General features: G+C 41.0%; 1 protein-coding gene across 3 annotated transcripts; it reads right to left on the bottom strand.

Moving 5' to 3' along the window:
- Window positions 1-1,382: 1,382 nt before the first annotated feature.
- On the bottom strand, window positions 1,383-16,015 carry ssrp1a (structure specific recognition protein 1a). 3 transcript variants are annotated; one of them, XM_069170614.1, is made up of 18 exons: window positions 15,941-16,015; window positions 14,743-14,822; window positions 13,296-13,481; window positions 10,071-10,176; window positions 9,150-9,343; window positions 8,958-9,058; window positions 8,700-8,829; window positions 8,444-8,547; window positions 8,068-8,196; window positions 7,752-7,973; window positions 6,686-6,758; window positions 5,241-5,373; window positions 5,103-5,148; window positions 4,793-4,925; window positions 4,478-4,645; window positions 3,921-4,018; window positions 3,590-3,803; window positions 1,383-2,107 (listed from the first exon to the last, which is right to left on the bottom strand). In XM_069170614.1, exons 2-18 carry the CDS (start codon window positions 14,794-14,796, stop codon window positions 2,042-2,044), a joined length of 2,157 nt encoding a protein of 718 aa, XP_069026715.1. In that variant the 5' UTR covers window positions 14,797-14,822; window positions 15,941-16,015; the 3' UTR covers window positions 1,383-2,041. The 3 variants fall into 3 exon arrangements, with proteins under 3 accessions (XP_069026715.1, XP_069026713.1, XP_069026714.1); XM_069170612.1 differs by having other exon boundaries at window positions 1,383-2,110; XM_069170613.1 differs by lacking the exon at window positions 15,941-16,015 and adding an exon at window positions 15,553-15,595 and having other exon boundaries at window positions 1,383-2,110.
- Between the last annotated feature and the right edge of the window lie 2,171 nt (window positions 16,016-18,186).

An 18,186-nucleotide genomic window follows, 5' to 3' on the forward strand; every position in this document is an offset into this window, starting at 1 on the left:
CTAACCACTGCACCACCGTGGCCACCGCAGATTCTCTCGCGCGCTTTGACAGGGCACGCGTTTTCAGTTTGTCACTATCTGCCACCTCAGCACGAGATGCCTCTAAATCCTACACACTGCTCCTTTAACTCAAAACCACAGTCGTACCTACTCGCAGCTTCCCAGAGCTGCTTCACGACGTCAAAGCTGTCACTTCATGAGCCTGGTAATAAACACGAGGGGTCTTACTCAGGACATGTAGTTAGTGCTGCAGCAGGAGGCACAAGAAGAGGAGCACCTTCTCGTCAAGCCCAACACTGTCAAAGTGGAAGGAAACCTCATTTCCGGTGGTATTTGCCTCTTATAAACCACACTCCTGACCACCCCATACTTAGACCTCAGCCTCCTGTTTAAAACCGCTGGCTCTCTTAACTGTTAGCTGTGACGTCATTTACCACACACACACACACACACACACACACAGTCGCAGACCACACGGCGTGTTTAAATGAGCACAACGTGCCAGTGTATAGGAAATAAGAGGGGATATCTTGGGAGTAAAACTACACAAACAGCTGGTTTTTCTTTAACATAATGTAGGAGACTCACAAACTGCTGAGGCATTCCTACCTCTCATGATGAAAATGACAGTACGGTTTAGTATATGAAACCCTTCATTTCTTCCAGCGGATCTGGGACCATTTTCTTTTATCCGCAACAACAACAAAATAAAATGATCGACAAATTAAAAAAAAATACTTAATGTGTAAAACTATATGTGCATAATTTTGGGTACTCGCGTGTGTTCAGATCCACGTAGGAACAGCAGGCACTTTGAACACGTGTACTAAAATGTAAAAATATGTCACATTCCTTATCATCCATTTACAGATTGTTAAATATGTGAACTGCCTGTGGACATATCTATAACATTTGCAAGTGAAGTTTTGAATGGTAAATAGTAAATGGTCTGCACTTATGTGGCGCCTTGTTTTTTTTTACCTTTGCAGTGTCTACTTTGCAGATTTTGCCTCCCTTTCACACATACCTTAACCTTTGCCTCCCAGTGCTGGTGGGAAAGTGGGACTTTTGGGTTTTCAGTGAACTCAAAGTGGGAAAGTTGTTTTTCTAAAAAAACAAAAACAAAAAAACAAAACAAACACAGAAGAGCTGATCACCCCTCAATAACAACACACACATTTACCCACTATAGACACAACACAGTAGCCTATAACTGTAAATACAGGTTTAAATAAACTACTGCTCGGCAGCGGGCTTGATCTTCTGCTGGGAAGACAGCCAGTCAAGGATCCTTTTTACAAACAGCAGGTTGAGGTTGACCGCAAACAAAAGTACGTTAGCATCTAAAGCACAGACGGGGAATAATAATTGCACTGCATTTATTTTGCAAAAATGCTTGACAATCTGCTTTTCATTCACACACACAGATGGCAGCGATCAATTCTACATGGTGCCACGGTGTCTCTCCCCAACGACACACATCTGCACACAGACAGGAGCCACCTCCGCCATTAATGTTTTTTTAAATCGCTCAAGAGGTATTATGCAAGTGGCTGTGTACAAACATGAAAAACAAAAACAAAGTGAGGATTTATTGAAAATGATGCATTTATTTATTTCAGCCTGAAAACATGATATTGCAAAACACAAATAAATCCCACCGAACTGCTGTTTTTAAAATGCTCTACATGGGAGGAACAACATGGCTTCACATCTGCTGCTCTCTGCATCATCCACAATAATCAACTATTGACTCCTACAAACCTCAGAGCTAATTGAACTAAAACAACCATATCCCAGGTTTAGCTGGAAACCCTTGGGGAACTCGAATGGTACACCAGTGTACCACTTTTTCTCTGAGCTCAAACATCGCGAGTTTCCAGAGTCATTCACAAGATGTAACTTTGTACTCTTCAAACTAAACATGTAGAAAGGAAAATTACAACTCAAGTCTGTTGGTTTGTCTGTCGGTGTGATATCAACACAGAGAGTATAAATGCTTGGTCCTTGGTTTGAGTGTACGATCTGTAAAAGTATGTGTTTAGTCAGAATCTTCCTCCGAGCTGGCAGGTGTGGACACGGCCTCTTCCTCCTCTTCGTCTGATTCCTGCTTGAAAAGAAAGTATCAAAAATGAGATGCGACTGTTGACAACAAGACAACCTTCTGTAATTTTAGGGATTGTAAAAATATGATAATAATATAAAGATGAGCTTATGGTATCAGTTTCAGTAACACTGGAGTAAATTGAGGCTTATGATCAGCATTTTGAGTTTAAGTCAGGGGTTAACAAGCTGGTGTTCAGTCTGCAGGATTTAAGAGGACCTACCGGTAGAAATGGAATATAATATTCATGATTATGTTTTAATTTGTGTGTAACCACCTAAAATTAACTGTTTTTCGATTTTACATTACAATAGAACGAGCCCTAATAACTATATTTAGATGAGGGTCCCCTTCCACAGATTGGGACAGATTTCTACAGAAGCCCAGAAGGGACAAACCAAACACCGACTCCATAGAGGAACTTTTGCATTTTTCGTGGCCACCGTAGATTCTCCATCAGCTTCACTGCAGCTATTATTTTAAAAGTCTCTTCTCTTCTTATCGTAAGGTAATTTGGACGTCCGGATTCACGCAAGCGTGAAACACACTTGACGAGAGCAGCAATTGAATTGTTCTTCAAAGTGCAAAACTTTCAGTTTTGTAGCTACAAGAAGTCCGACTGTCGTTTCCCTTCATTAAAACTAAATATTGACAATTCACTTCGAACTGCAACAAACATCTATATTATACATTAGCTGTTTGGTCAAACTGCCAAGTTAATAGAAATAAACAAACAACCGCTTTATAGCCTGTAAGAGCCTAATTTGTACACAATTACTTCAGTATTTTTCAGTTTATTTGTTAATAATGAGAACGGGAATATTACAACAACTCTGATTTATTTATCGCGGAACAATTAGTACAAATCGATGTTTGGATATAGTTATTGTTTAAATGTGTAATTTCACCAAGTGACCGCATCTTGGCTAAATATTCTGACAACAAAGGGAAATCAATTCAAATCAAATGTGCAGTTATCGAGGTCATGTTACAGGCACAAGAATGCAAAAGAGCTTTTGATGAGTTAGTAGAAAGCTGGCTGAGCTAAGAGTTGAAAAACAAAAGGTCCACTCACCGCAGGGCGGAGACGGATTACAATGTTTTTGCCTATTCAAGAAGGAGCCGCCGAGTTTCAAGAGATATTTTTGAAATATTCATAAAATAGCAAATTGCATGTATAATGCAGATCACGGTGGGGACAGGTTGGATCATTTCAAATGTCATCATTGTTGGGCTTTATTGCAGAATACTCGATGTCGCAGTACAAGTTAAAACCAGGTTTTAAACCTGCTAACCAATAAAAAAATGTGTTTTGTGATCCAAGTTTGATTTCCCCTACGTCGCTCAAAACACTCTTCGCTCTGACTGCAGTGTGTGATGTCTGAATGTCGTGGCGAACAAAGAGAAACACGCAGACAGGAAGGTTATGATACTGGCTCCTGCTGCAGCCTGTCTGATGAGGACATTTATCGTTACTGGCTTTACCTTCTTCTTCCGCTTAGACTTGCTCTTGTGATCAGAGTCTGACGAACTCTCGCTGGTCTCGATGAACTCCCGGCTCTTGAAGCTGTCGTTGCCGCCGCCGCCTCGCTCCTTGTCCTTATCCTTATCCTTATCCTTGTCCTTGTCCTTGTCTTTGTCTCCCCCGACAGACTTCCTCTTCTTCTCGTCCTTTTTGCCTCCAGATTTCTTACTCTCCCTAACGGGTAAAGGGTGGGGAGAAAAAAAAAAAAAAGGTTAGACATGTCTGAGACTGGCTGTATCAAGGAAAAAAACAACAACAAAAAAACATGAGTTCCTGTGTTGCAAGATTTACTTCTTGGAACTGGAAGTTGATCCTCCACCGCTCTCTTTGTACTCTTTCTTTGCTTTGTCATATTGCCTCTTTGCCTCGCCTGCCTTTGTTTCCCACTCCTGAGAGAAACAGAGAAACAGGAGAGTTTGAATCAATACAACATCATGGAGTACATGGATAAGGACCGGACACATCACTGGTTTGTCTTGAAACTCTCCTGTTCTGGTTAAAGACCCACTTTTAAAACTTTTATATGATTCTTTTGCAGCTTTCTAAAATGAATTGTATCAAGATCAATAATAGTTACATTCATTTTTAACTCAACTAGACATCTTTTAACGGCCATCTGCTTTATGTATGAATTTCCTCTCCAAAGTTTAAAACGTAACCTATTACGAGACACTCGGAGTTTGCAACAATATCAGATAACAGTCTTAAAATGTAAACTGGATTTATGTGATAATTCTGTGTCGATTCCCCACTGGAAGCGACCACCGTCATTATACACAGAGCGATGATAGCCACCGAGAGTAAAACTAAATCAAATCCTCCCTCTTCATCTTCATCTTCCTCCTCACCTCCTTATCGTCTTTGCCCAGTTGTCTCCACATCTCTCCGGCCTTCTTGGAGATCTCTGTGATGGAGATGCCCGGGTTCTCCGACTTGATTCGCTCTCGGCTGGAGTTGAGCCACAGCATGTAGGCACTCATCGGCCTCTTGGGACCGCCGGTATCCTTCTGCTTCTTCTACTCAGAGAGAAAGCAATATATACCGTTTTTACAGCACAGCGCGGTCTACACATGTCTGTGAATTTAACTTAATGTCTGAATCTTGTCATATTTCAACCCTAATATTTCTCTCCAATTTGATCTTTCGCCCAGCAGCTCTCTGACCTCTTTGCGTGGCTTCCTTTCTCTCTTTTCTTTCACCACTTTGGCTTTTTTGGCCTTTTTCTTCTTGGCACTCTCATCTTCGCTGTCGTCCCCTTCATCGCTGCTGTCGCTTGCTGAGGCATTGCTGTCGTACCTGTTTGATTAGAGGGTGGTAGAGAAGTTAAGTCAGCTGGCTGAGACAAGCCAGAGAGAAATAATAATAATAATAAAAAATTTAAAAAAAAGCTGGGGGAGATGCAAGTTAGTGCTTTTGTCTGAAGTTTTACAACTGGTGAACAGGTTAATGAAATTGTAGGAGAAAGCCACTTACTCTTCTGCAATGTCATCATCTTCCTCTCCAGGGTTGAACGACTCATCTAAAGAGAGACGACAAGGAATTTCACAGTCAACCCTATCGATCTTCTCAACATACTCTCTCTACCTCCGTCATACTGAGGCTGTTACTCACCACTTTCGCCATCGGATTCGTCGCTGTCGTTGCCCTCCTCCCTGATCTTGCCCTCAGCCTTCATCCTCTCCAGGTAGGCATCATGCTGGTCCTCATCGGAGTCGCTGTACTCGTCAATTTTACCCTTCATGCCCTGAAAGTACACTGCAAGGTCAAAGAAACCCTCCACAAACCAATACAGCAAAGAGGAGTCTCTTAGGGGGCAGTGACCTCATTAGGGGTAATAAAACAGAGTAACAGGATTCTATTCCGTTTTCTTTTAAGTATATCATTTGTTTTTTTTCTCTTTTCTCTAATTTCTGCTTTTTTGTTGTGAATTACAGGATCATTTTTGGTGTTTCAGGCCTTTAATCCGTCTTTGTCTGAATGGTATGTGATGGAAGCGGATCACAAGTAGACACTGGTGGTCACTGAGAGAAAAAACATCGGAAACCACTTGACTAATCAAATAATTGACTAATTGTTTTAGTGCTAAATCAAATCAATTACCAGCCCATGTGGTGTGGTTAAGTGAATTTGTGACATTTTGGCCTGAATTTGAAGTTTAATAAGGACATACAGCAATTCAGCAAAACAACTTCCTCTTCAGCAAAGTAACAGGTAAAGCACTAAAAAGGCTGGATTGTGTTGTGATGTCATCGTGACCACCAAAGTGAAACTATTCCCTTCTCCTCCCCACATGGTCTTTCCCATCTCAATGCATCAGTATCAATGTCTGACAGGAAACAGACAAATGACAGTCCAGAGACGCTGCTATTAAAACAGGAAATGGAGAGCAGGTCAATTCATTTACGTTGACCTACTCCGCTGACCCCGTCGCCATAGCAGCAGACGGCCTCATTACCAGCAAAAAGGAGTGGGTTTTTGGCTACGTTGTCCGACACACCGGGAGCTTGTATATGTCAACAGAGCATTATGGGTAATGCAATCAGCGCTGCCTATGTTCGGCAGCGGTCATGATGACAACTGTGTCGAGTGTTACAGCACACCAAAAGCCCCCCCGGCCACACATTAGTCAGCATAATGCAAAACAAAAACACACTCATCGAAGTTATCAGTCACACACTCTCTCACCCCCACGACGCATGATTAGTCATAAATCACAGCAGATTTATCAGGTTCAATTGACAGTATCAAACCAAATCAACGTTATTGGACACAATCCTCACAACACACACACGCGCACACACACCCACACACACACACACATACACACCAGTGGCACGCCATGCGAGCAGAAATCACTCCACACTGATAAAATCAAATGCCTAATCCACACATGACGCCCGTGACCATACCCACCTTTTTCTACAGGGGTACAAGGACAGACACACAGGAGAAGGGCAACAAGCATCAATATCTGGGATGGAAGTCTCACAAAACATGTTTAATATCTTTTTTTTTTTTTAACAAACTGAGAGGTGCTTGAGTGACTGATGCGTTACCTCTTTGAACCCTCTGTTCTTGATGTTGAGCTTCTTGGCGTTAACAAAGTCAAACAGTTTGCCGTACTCTTCTCTGAAAGGAAAAGAGAGGGGGGAAAAAAACAAACAGGCTTTTTGTATTTTGGGATGGAATTCATTGTACGGGTTCAGGGCTCGGCAATAAGATTAGGACTCTACATTACAACAAGTAACTTTACCTCATCCACTGACAGCATGTTAAACTAAGTGTAATTACCTTTTCAGGATAAAATGAGAATCACAATTTCTTTGCTTAGAATTGACATCACAATTGTCTCGGAAATTATTTTTTTTCCAAAATAAATGTTAAATGAACTAATTTACCTGATACAAAAGGAAAGTCAAAAGAATTTAAGGGTGCCTAATGCAGGACATCAACTTTCGAAACCAGCCTAAATGCAGCAGCTTCATGAATCTGTCACTGAACATAAAACAATCAAGTTCAGTCTCATGTCTATTTATTAAATACAACAAGTATTTTTCTGTGCCTTTTCATTTTCTTTCTTTTCCTCACTCACTCTGCCTGTTTTTTTTATTGTTGTTTTTTTTTTACTGCGGTTTTCTGCTGCTCTTCATCACGTCCTGTAACCCAGCGTTGTTATTGAGAGAGAGTAACGCTTGTTTGGATGCAGCTGATGTCCCGAATAAAAATGCGAAAGAATCATTGGCATTTACAAATGATACTGTATAGAGGCGTGAATCGAGATCGCGATTTTATTACAATTCTTTGCGAAGCCCTAATTATAGTTGATGGAAATACTGACATGTTTAACATCCAAAACGGGATGCTAAAATGTTTCATAACTTTAAAAAAAAATAAAAAATAATATATATATTATTGTTTGTTTCCTATCACATGATGTGGTATCTTCTTCAATCACACCTGGATTATCTTCAATATACACATAAATATGAATAACCTGGTATGAGCTATGTAAACATCACATCCCGAATGTGATCAAAAACAGGATGAGACGCTTAACGGGATACTTGTGTGCGTGAAAAGGTGTGTTTTCATGACAGATCTGCTCCTGTGCAGCCTTCTCACCTCTCAATGCTGCTGAACGTATACTGGTTTCCCTGCTTGGTCTCAATCTCAAAGTCAAAGGAGCGCGTCGTGGTGGTGCCTCTGGCGAAGTTGACGCAGGAGATCTCCTCAAAGCGCAGGTGAACAGGGGGCTTGTGGACGTAGATGAAGCCCCTCTCCAGAGGATAGAGGAGTCCTGACGATGCCTTGTAGGAGCAGGTGATGCACTGGGCCCCGGAGTGGCTGAGGAGGAAGAGATGCAAGTTTTTTTATGTTTTTTTTTTGTGGGGTTGAGGGATGTTTTTAAGTGTGAAAAAAGTGTGTATTTAATGCCTACCCTTGGAAGTTTCCAGGTACAGTGATCTTGCGGTTGACGAGGGCCTTCATCACCCTGCTGACCATCTCATAGAGAGACCCTGACATGTTCTTACTGAGTTTGCCCTCAAAACGACGCTCCACATCCTCCCTGTTACACACAGGAAAAAACATGAAACGGGTGTCCTTCAGGCTTTTGGGAGATTTGTGAGCAACAATGCAAAGAACATCCAGACCTTTTGCTCCCCCTAGTGGATGAATGCTTTACAACATCAAAAAGTGAGTATCGATTACCCAGAGATTGTGTTATCATTTTGTTACCATAAGAGGAGCCTTGATTTGCCAGTAGAATATCTTACATGCAGCCAATACAATGAGCTTCACTGTCACATACTCACTCGCTCATGTTGAGGGTGAGGCTGAGATCCTCTTCCTTGGAGAAGAGCAGAATAAGAAAGTGATAACGTGTCTGACCCTGCTTGATGGGAGGATCCAGACTGATCTATGGAAACAAAAACCACAAACAGAGAGAAACATGGTGAGAAGGAGTGAAAGAAGTTGCCAGGGGAAAATGCTAATTTGGGAAAGAAAATTTCACATGAACAACGTCAAGAAAATAAATGTCCGACAAAAAAGGCCCAAACGTCCACTTACCACAAAAAACATCTGCCTCTGGTCCTTGTGTGGCAGCAGGAAGAGACGGAGGACGGTGGTGTAGGGAATCTTGTAATCAAAGGTTTTACCGTGCAAGTGAAGGAACGTGGGGTAGATACGGATGTCATATCTGAAAGAAGAAAAATGCTTTAGACAAATTAATCCAACCCAAGGATGTGGTAAAATAAATTGATGGAATAAAATAAATAAGAAAATGTGTAAGTGAGTGTATTTTGTGTGTAAATCTTGATCGTATACCTTCCTCTGGGAGTGAGACACTGCAGCTCTTTGAAGATACACACAGCGTCTCCTGTGGCCTGGATCACGTCAGCCTTAGACAACACGTTCTGGGCAAATGCCTGAAGGAAAACAAACTTTTAGAACTGGCACCAACATTAAAAAAAAAACAACAGCAACAACAACAACAAAAAAACAATCATCCTTTCTCACCTCCACAGGGTCTTGTCTTTCATCAGCCTGGCTGGGTGGGACGTAGAATCGGACCTCCATGAGGGAGACCTCTGTGTCGTCATTCTGGTGAAACTCCAGAGTGACTTCGTTCTTCCCCGTGGCACACTGGGACACGTTGGACAGCGGGATCTCAAACGCCGTGCTGTCGTTGACGTCGAATGATAACAACGGCCCTGTGATGGGAGGAGAGGGAGAAAACAGTCAGTGGGAGCGCAACGTCAGATCATTGTGCTATCATTAAATAACGAGGCCACGAGTCGGGACTATTGCCCCTTTTTCACTGCTGGTATCGGCTCGGTTTTAATAGGTTTTAGAACCAGGTAGTTTTTATAATTTTCATTTTTCGGTGTCCACAGTACTCCACTGTTGTTACAATAGTGATGCCACATGAAACTGCCGTGACAACACGCGCACACACACAAGAATAATGGAGAGTAGGGAAGTGACACTATTTTTGATTCTGAGCATGTGGATGTTTGTCACAGCAAAGAGGCCCAATTTGTGTTGGAAAAGGCTGAGGTTAGAAAGACAAAAGAGTCCTGGAAAAAATAAATAAATAAATAAAACAGTCGAGTTTGGGTAAGATGGCCTGGTAGCGAACATTAGCATATATCTCTTCAGGATCACAGCCACTTCATACAAATCCTTTGTATCCTCTCTCTCTCTCTCTCTCTCTCTCTCTCTCTCTCTCTCTCTCTCTCTCAACATCACATCTGGGTCCTCATCACCTGAGAAAAAATCCTGCAGATATGTTCTGTATCATTTGGGTTGATAAGCATACCCGATTAATAATTAGTAGCACCTTACTTGTCATTTTCAGTACATGATACACATTACTATAGTGATCCTGTATTAATCTTGCAGTGGCCAACTGTTGAGGAGATTTTGGTGTATGTTTACCTGAGAACTTGGCTGTTCCCCAGTTCCACCCCTTCACACATGTGTCCTTCTCTGTGAGCTCCACCTTGTAGTTAGCCTTGAAGAAGTCAGAGATCTTCTCAAAATCCTGTTGGGGGAGAGTAACAGTGGACAAGAGAGGTGAGGAGACCGAAGGCGAGGCAGAAAAAGAAGTTGACAGGAAGAAGCGATGAAAACAACAAGGAGAGAAAGGTTCAATGTTAGTGAGGCAGTAAAAGCACCGGCTCTGCATGGGTCACAGCTTGCAAAAAAAACCACCTAAAAAGAAGGCGGGATAATTAATCACAACGCAACTTTAACTATGCCCGACGCCCGGACCTCTTGGGAACACAGGAGGTGAATGTAATCCATCCGCCCTCTGTCCTCCTCCCCTCCACAGCACCACTGACAATCAGCCTGTTTATTTATCCTGCAGGCCCGCTTACAACTGGAGAGGACTCGCACGCACACGCGCACGCACACGCGCGCGCGCGCACACACACACACACACACACACACGGTAGTACAAACACATGTGGTAGTGATTGTGGTGTGTGCAGGGTAGAATCAGACTCTGTGGGAAACCAAATTTACGCACCTGGATATCTGCCTGTCTATAAGGTTATTACAGCCAATTAGAGCCCAGAGACAGAGTGTGTGTGTGTGTGTGTGTGTGTGTGTGTGTGTGTGTGTGTGTGTGTGTGTGTGTGTGTGTGTGTGTGTGTTAAAGTTCATCAGCATGTTTATTGACCAGGATCAGATAGGACCGCATGTGTGAGCAGATGTGTAAAAGCATAAAATCTGAGTTTGTGCAACTCCTCGTTACAGTTTTGGCAGATTTGTTGTTATTCAGCTCATTTAATCATAATAAACACAGACACACACACACATTTACCCAACATGACCACCCCGTCTGTCTTTTATTAGTACATTTTTCAACCCCACTCCCCCAAAAACCTTCACACACTTCGTTAAAAGACACATTAGTTTGTCAAATAAAGCTGAAATGTTTCTATACTGGTGTCAACATGATGCACGAGTTTCGGTACTAAATCTACAAAACAATTTGTTTGTCTTACACTGAACAATAATAATGTTTCTTTTGATTAAACCTATTTTCTTCATTTAACAAGAAATATAGTCTGAGTTGTAAAGGAGCCAAAATAAAATGCTAAATGACTAATTCCCACTTTGAATTGGACCAAATTGTCAAGAAGATTGTGAACGTGACATCCAAAGCTGACTTTAGGTACTGAACACTTTGAAACACTTTGTTTGTTGCCAAAGAAATTTAGGTTTGAGACACAACCACTCAAATAAGAGTGTTGTTGGTGTTTTATTTATTTTAGAAGAACAGGAGAAGAACTAGTTTGAGTGAGCATTCAATTAGGACTGTAACGAACAATAACTTTTTTATTACTTAATATGACATTTTTTTTTTATTTTTTTATTTTTTTTTTATTAAATCAATATTTGGACAATAAAATCCCAGAAGTGGATCAAATGTTTAGATATGTTTTCTTTGGGCAATTTTATGTCACCTGACTAATTGTTTCAGCTTCCCATTTAATGTCAGACTGTGTTATGTGCTGAATGGCACATTCGCAATATCCGCAATGATTGGGGCTGGGTATCTTTCAAATATTTGATACCGGTGGTGATATCTTTTTTTCAATACCCATTTTAGAAAATTGATTTCAACAAAAAAAAATTAAAAAAAATGACATCATACATTACAGTACAAATCTGTAGTTTTGATGCAGTTAAGAGGGGGAGAGTGTGACACAGGTGTTTTTTTGTAGGTACAATTTAAAGATCTACCCTGAACACAACACGTGGAGACTATCGGTAGATGTGCACACAGAGACGCCTCCAGTTACTGCAGTGTATGTAACTCAGACAAGTGTGCGGCCAAAAATTTTGTTTGAAAGCAGTGAAATAAGGTGTACTAATGCAAGATTTACTTATCAAAAGTTGAAACGTGATTTTATCTACATTGTCAGCCCGCCCATGTAGACTTTATGCATTGTAAACGCATACATTTAACAAAAGTTATGTGTTTTAAAATGAAAACGTGTCGGTGTGGATGTAGCCTCCCTTTTAAAATTTGGTACCAAACGACAAGGCATTTTTCGATACTCAATAGTATTGAAGCAGGTTGTGTTGGTGCCATAAAAGTATCGAAGTTTGGTACCGCTCCCAAGCGTTCATCTTTTTAGCTAATTGCTGTGTGAACATGTAAGTGACAAGTAAAGTGGTGACGTTCATGCCTCGACACCTCCGGTTCCTCCAGATGACAATTACAGCTCAGTTATATAACAGCCTCTCTGGCAGAGGCTCACTGTTTTGCTCAAGGACACTTCAGGGGGACAGATGAATCAAAGTGTCTGCTCTGCCCGCCAGCAGCCAAACCTCCAGCCAATTCTCAATTACCGACGCTAACTGTGGGATAATAAACAATGACATCACGGCCTGTGCTCCAGGATGAGAGGAGCCATCTCCCCCAAAAATACGCTGATTAACCCCAGGAGACAGGCACAGACTCCATGTTATACCCAGTCCTCCGTCCCGGCGCTGTACTTGCGTGTTGACGTTCCCCATACACACAGAGGAGCAGGGGGGGGAAAAAAACCGGGTGATAAAAAACAAACAAGACCACAATATTTTTCTTGTCTGTTTTCTGAGCCAAATTGTTTCAGTGGGTTGATATAAACACTGACTCACATGGGCCGATGATTACACTGTTTATGGAACACACATGCTAGCGCTGGTTTCCCTCATTAATCCCATTAGGAGCTTTGGGGAGAAGAGCCGGCTCATTCACATACTTCTGACAGGAACCCACGCCCATTCAAGTGGTGGCATTTTAGCAAGATGGTAGTGTTTTTCTGTGGAGACGTCTGACAGCGAATGCGGGTTGTTTATCGGTGGTGCCCTGGCTTGTGTTGCATTGCTTGTCATAAACACACGACTGAACAAACCAGCAGTGTGTGTCGGACTGAAATATTCCACTGTTGCCTTGTTCTCCTCCGAGTAAGGTAACAATTATTTCCCAGAAACAGAAAAGATTTAGAGTCCGGAAAAATCAGGACAGCATCACACAGAGCCTTTACTGCCCGATGAGCTGTCTGAACCTCAGTCACTGTAGAACCACTGCTTAACCGCGCACACAAATAAACACAATGTACACCGCAGCCTGCAGGCGTGTCACATGTGTCCAGAACTCACCGAGTCCCTGAAGCCATCATATTTGTAGACGTGTCCTGTGCCGGTGCCGAGTTTGATGCCATGACCTAAACACACTCGTCTCCACTGGGCCAGGTTGAGCTCACCAGCCGGGATGCTGTCCACCTTCCCCGTCTTGCTGCTCTTGTAAACCACATTTTGCTTGCTAAAACGCAGCCGCCCATCATTCTGCAATGACAAAACAAAGAGTTGTGTAAAAATACTGGGACTCGAAGCTTCAAGAAAGAGTTTGATAACGGTAAAACTGAAAAATGATGTCGACCAATCGATTAGTCACCTTACAAAAATTAATCGAACCCTGAAAGATTTTTTTTAAGAAAAAGGCCAAAAATTCAGTGTTGCCAACTCCTTAAATGTGAATATTTTCTGGTTTTCTTTGTTGTTTATGAAAATAAACTTATTTTGTCATTTTGAATGTTGATTAAGCAAAACATGTGACATGATATTTAACTTGTTTCTGACATTTTATGAAACAAAACACTGCTTGAGAAAATAGCAATAATTTAAATACCAGTTGCAGTTTCAGTTCATTGGGACAATGAGCTTAACAATAACAATTTAGCAAGAAAATAGTGACATTTTAAAGAAATTTTTTATTTTAAATGCGAGAAACATTAACATTTAGCATTAAAAAAGTACAAATTTCTTACTTTGGCTTACAGATATATTAAGAAACACACTCTTTGAACAAGCATGACAGCAACATCAGCTCTGGAACATTACATAATGAAAAATATTCTGCGTGTGTGTAGATCAGCCTGTGTATTGATTTCCAGTGTGCTACCTCTGTACTCATCTGTTCAGAATAGTAGTGCATGATAAAGGTCTTAAAGTCAAATATTGGCATCTGCCCAAAATTAATATTTCTGCTGATGACAGGCATATTAAATCACACTTTAAGTATTCCGTAAATATTCGATGTTCTTTCAGTTAGCTTTAATTGCTGTAAAGTTGTACATTGTACTTATGTTCACATGATCCTTGTGGACAGAGTTTTATTTTAACGTTATATTTATTTGTTTTGCAACTTGTGAAATAGATCAAATTAGCCCCGGTTGTTATTGTTGTCTCAGGGAGAGTATCATCCAAGACGCACTAGTAAAATGAAACCTACAGATTTGATCAAAAGAAAATTTTACATAAAAATAAATATATTGTGTTTAACATGATCTTGAGGGAGTTTTCTTATTTTGCCCAGTGAATGTGTACACTTTGAAAAACACTGTATTTTATGTCTGCATCTGCCTGTGGGCTATCAAGATAATAGTATGAATAATTTGTTAATTCTTCAAAAGTAGAGACTCAATGTTCTCTGCAAACAAGAGAATCTGCATGCAGCAGCATTGCAATCAACAAATGTTCAAATAAAAAAATTCAATAAGGTGCATCCCGAATTCAGAGAGCTGAGATGTTTGACGAGGATACTGACCCAGGAGCCTTTGACCTCCTGGTAGATCTCGTTGAACTCCAGTGTGTCTCCCATTTCTGCTACAGGCGATGACTGATGCTCTACAGACAGACAGAAAAAATGCATTAGATACAGGTGTTAAATAATTCCAGCAATTCACATCATTTGGATCTGAATCATTTTTTTCCACAGTGATCAGCTGAGCTACTTAGATTCAGCTTCCACGGTAAAATCCCTGGGAACGAAGCAGAACCTGTGAATACATTTTTATTCTCAGCTGAAGACCAATTACTTTTTCCTTTCAAGACCCATGCAATTTATTTATAGCATATTAAGAAGAGTTTTCAGTTTTTCTGCTTACAGGCAATTATATTATAATATAACATAACAATATAAGTGGCACTACTGCTTGCATTGAATTAAAATGACTTTCAGCTGCAACATCTGCAGACAGAAACAGCGTCTTTGTTACTCAGGATAATCCACATGCTCAGACCACAACAGGTTTTACGAGACCTCTTCTTATAAATCAGGACGTAACCCCTGCACACAGACAACACATCCACAGGATTTACATCGTGTTTTAAATGGATTATGGGTCTTTAACTTCTATATTCAGTTTGAAGTTTGGATGTATCCTTAAAACGATCCCTAAAAGTTGGAGCTCTTGGTCACATCACAGTCTGATGTTGATAGTCGTGAAGCTCAGACACGCAAGCGACAGAGCAAACAAGTCACAACGTGGAAATCAAGAGAGGCGAGACAACTGCCATGCTGTACTACGAGCATCATTACACATCTTTTCTGTTAACTTTTAACTCTGCAACAAACCTGTTAGTGGCACTTAGGTTTGACTGTTTCTCAACACAAACCATCAGTAACATCCACGCTGCGCCACCAACAATAGCTAGGCTAACGTGAACTGTGCAGGGTGTGCTTCTTTTACCCGAACCGTGTCACACCGGGCCCTCAATTTTAAAAGGAAAAGCCAACATGCCCCAGAGCGCCGTCCCGTAGAAACACACCGTACATTAAATCGAGCGCACCCACTGGAGCTAGGCCGGTGTTAAGAAACGAAGTGATGTCTGGAGTTAATTTAGCAAATAAAATAGCTCCAAATAAAGCTCGCGTGCTATCTATACCCACTCGGTACTTACACATAGCCGAAATGTGTTTCTAAAGAAGTGAGAAAATAGCATTTGAAAACTTCACGTCTTACTATCACTGTGATGGTCAGCTTCGCCTGTTTCCCGCGTGTAGCATCGGGAGCTAGCGTTACGTCACAGGAAACAATCAGAGGATGTTTGTATTTACTTCCGGTTGGCGAATTCTTTTTTTTTTTTTTTTTTTCTTTTAATCATTACAGCCTTAATAAAAAAAATAGACACACTCTGAACTGTTTCAGAGGCAACTTCCTGTATCGAACTTAAACTATAGTGTACCTCATGGCAACTACTATTTGAAAACAGAAAGTTGCTACGGAGTCTGCGCGGGGCAGAGAGGACTGCAGTTACCCCTCGTGTCCACTGAGTGGCGCACAAAACAACTAATGAAAGTGGTAAGGTGCTTCCACTCTTATCTTTTGTCAAAATAGTCCTATAAAACATTATTAAACAGAGAGCATCTCTAAGAGTTTACAAATAAGAGTCAAATGTGGATATTACAATATAAACGCCGGTCTAAATACTTTAATAGATTTTAATATTATGATACAGAGCAGAGTTCATTGAGGAAGGCCCTGCACAGATAAAACTCATGTTCAGATTAACCTGCAAGAGTGCTTTGGGGCAAAACTTTACTATTTGGAAAAACCCCTGTGCAAGATATTAATTTGATTAAATAAATGGATTTAAGAAAATAAACAGAAAACTGAAATAGGCTAAATAGATCAAAACAGGGCCTATAAGCAGGCCTAATAAACCATTTAAGGCCTTATTCTGTCAAATGAGATTGTGCTTCCTGGCCCCAAACACATTTTTTCTGTTAGATCAGCACACCCATTTGAAGAACACGGAGGTTTGGGGGGGCCCAGGAGTCCTGGATTTGGCCCCTCTTTGCCCTGTTTAATCCAGCCTTAAGGATACACTGTCAGTCCACATAACTAGCCCACTTTATTCAATCATATAAACCGGTCGGCCGAGCGGATTTAGGATCTCTGAGCGATTATGGAGGAATTTTACCAAGAGGTTCAGATTCCCTGGGGATTTAGTTTTAAATTTATCTTGGATCCAGGACTAATAGAGCATCAGCAGCGATGCTATTGCCTTAATCTCTGCTGGTGTGAGCGCAAAAAGACGGGCGCGCCACGGTTGATGTGAGTGACAGGTGGAGGTGAGAGAAGAAGATCAACATAATCTCATTGTCAATAGAAACTAAAACCTGAGGAATGAAGGGAGAGGAAAGAAAAATCGTGGGGCAGTCAAACACTTGTTTTCAGGTCCTTCTATAGAAACAGACGGATTATTCTCTGATTAGTTAATTGATAACCTGTGTCGCAACTAATGGATTTAATTATCTTTTTTTTCCCTGTCCTTTTATAAACCCAATGAAATCCTACTTCCCTTTTTGAAATTCTGATTGGCTTTATGTGAGATTGTTAAGTAAAATTATTTTGTACTGTGATTTTATAAATAGGCCTAGTTTTAATTAATTTTTAAATTGTTTTAGATTAATTTTTAAATTGTTTTAGATTGATTTTTAAATTGTTTCAGATTGATTTTTAAATTGTTTTAGATTCATTTCTTTTAATTAAATTAATTGCGTAAAGGAAAGGAAGAAAAATAATTCCCCTTAATGCTAATTGAATTAATTTATTTAGCCGACAAAGTATTGATGACGAATAAAATCATCGATATAAAACATTAGGAAGCAAACATCGCTTTTCAGAAAGTTAGGCAGTAAAATAAGGAGAGAACATTATTGCTTGTTTCCTGGACAGTTGGAGGGTTGCCGGGTCCTCCTGGCCTGCAATGACCCGATCCAGCCGGACTCGCATCTTATTAAAGATGAGGCAGATTAAAGATCAAACGGCTGCAGTCAGATTTGGGTTTATGAGGATGACGACGAGCGGGAGAAACAGAAATGAGTTGTGACAAGTCCCGTGGTTGAGCGGCTCTGTCAAACTGAGCTGTGATGCGTCAACCCGGTGAATCACCGCGGCACCGAGGAGGAGGATAACGAAAGAAGGAGAGACAGCACCGATGGGAAGGAGGGGAGGAAAAAGGGAGAAAGGGGTAGAAGAGCGGGAGGAGGAGGAGGAGGTACAAAAGAGGCTCCGCCGTCATTCAGTCTGTCACACAGACCACACAAGTCATCGCATCGGCAATATTTAAGGTCCAACCTGAGACTCTTTAATATGATTACTACATCCGGACGGGATCGACATCACCTGTAATTGTCCTTTATCTTCTCCAGAAGTGAAGGAGAGAAGATTTAGTTTAGCCGCCACGCGCTGAAAACTTTTCG

The sequence above is a fragment of the Embiotoca jacksoni genome, unplaced genomic scaffold, assembly GCF_022577435.1.
Source record: "Embiotoca jacksoni isolate LCO1_2020_lvr unplaced genomic scaffold, fEmbJac1.0.p SCAF_5, whole genome shotgun sequence".
Classification (NCBI taxonomy): Eukaryota; Metazoa; Chordata; class Actinopteri; family Embiotocidae; genus Embiotoca; species Embiotoca jacksoni.

Coding starts and splice junctions, on each gene's coding strand:
- ssrp1a (XM_069170612.1), bottom strand. CDS start 14,796: ATGGGAGACACACTGGAGTTCAACGAGATCTACCAGGAGGTCAAAGGC. Junction 9,344..10,070: donor GGGAACAGCCAAGTTCTCAG/GTAAACATACAC, acceptor CTCCCATCACAG/GGCCGTTGTTATCATTCGAC. Junction 5,149..5,240: donor CGAATCCGATGGCGAAAGTG/GTGAGTAACAGC, acceptor GTCTCTCTTTAG/ATGAGTCGTTCAACCCTGGA.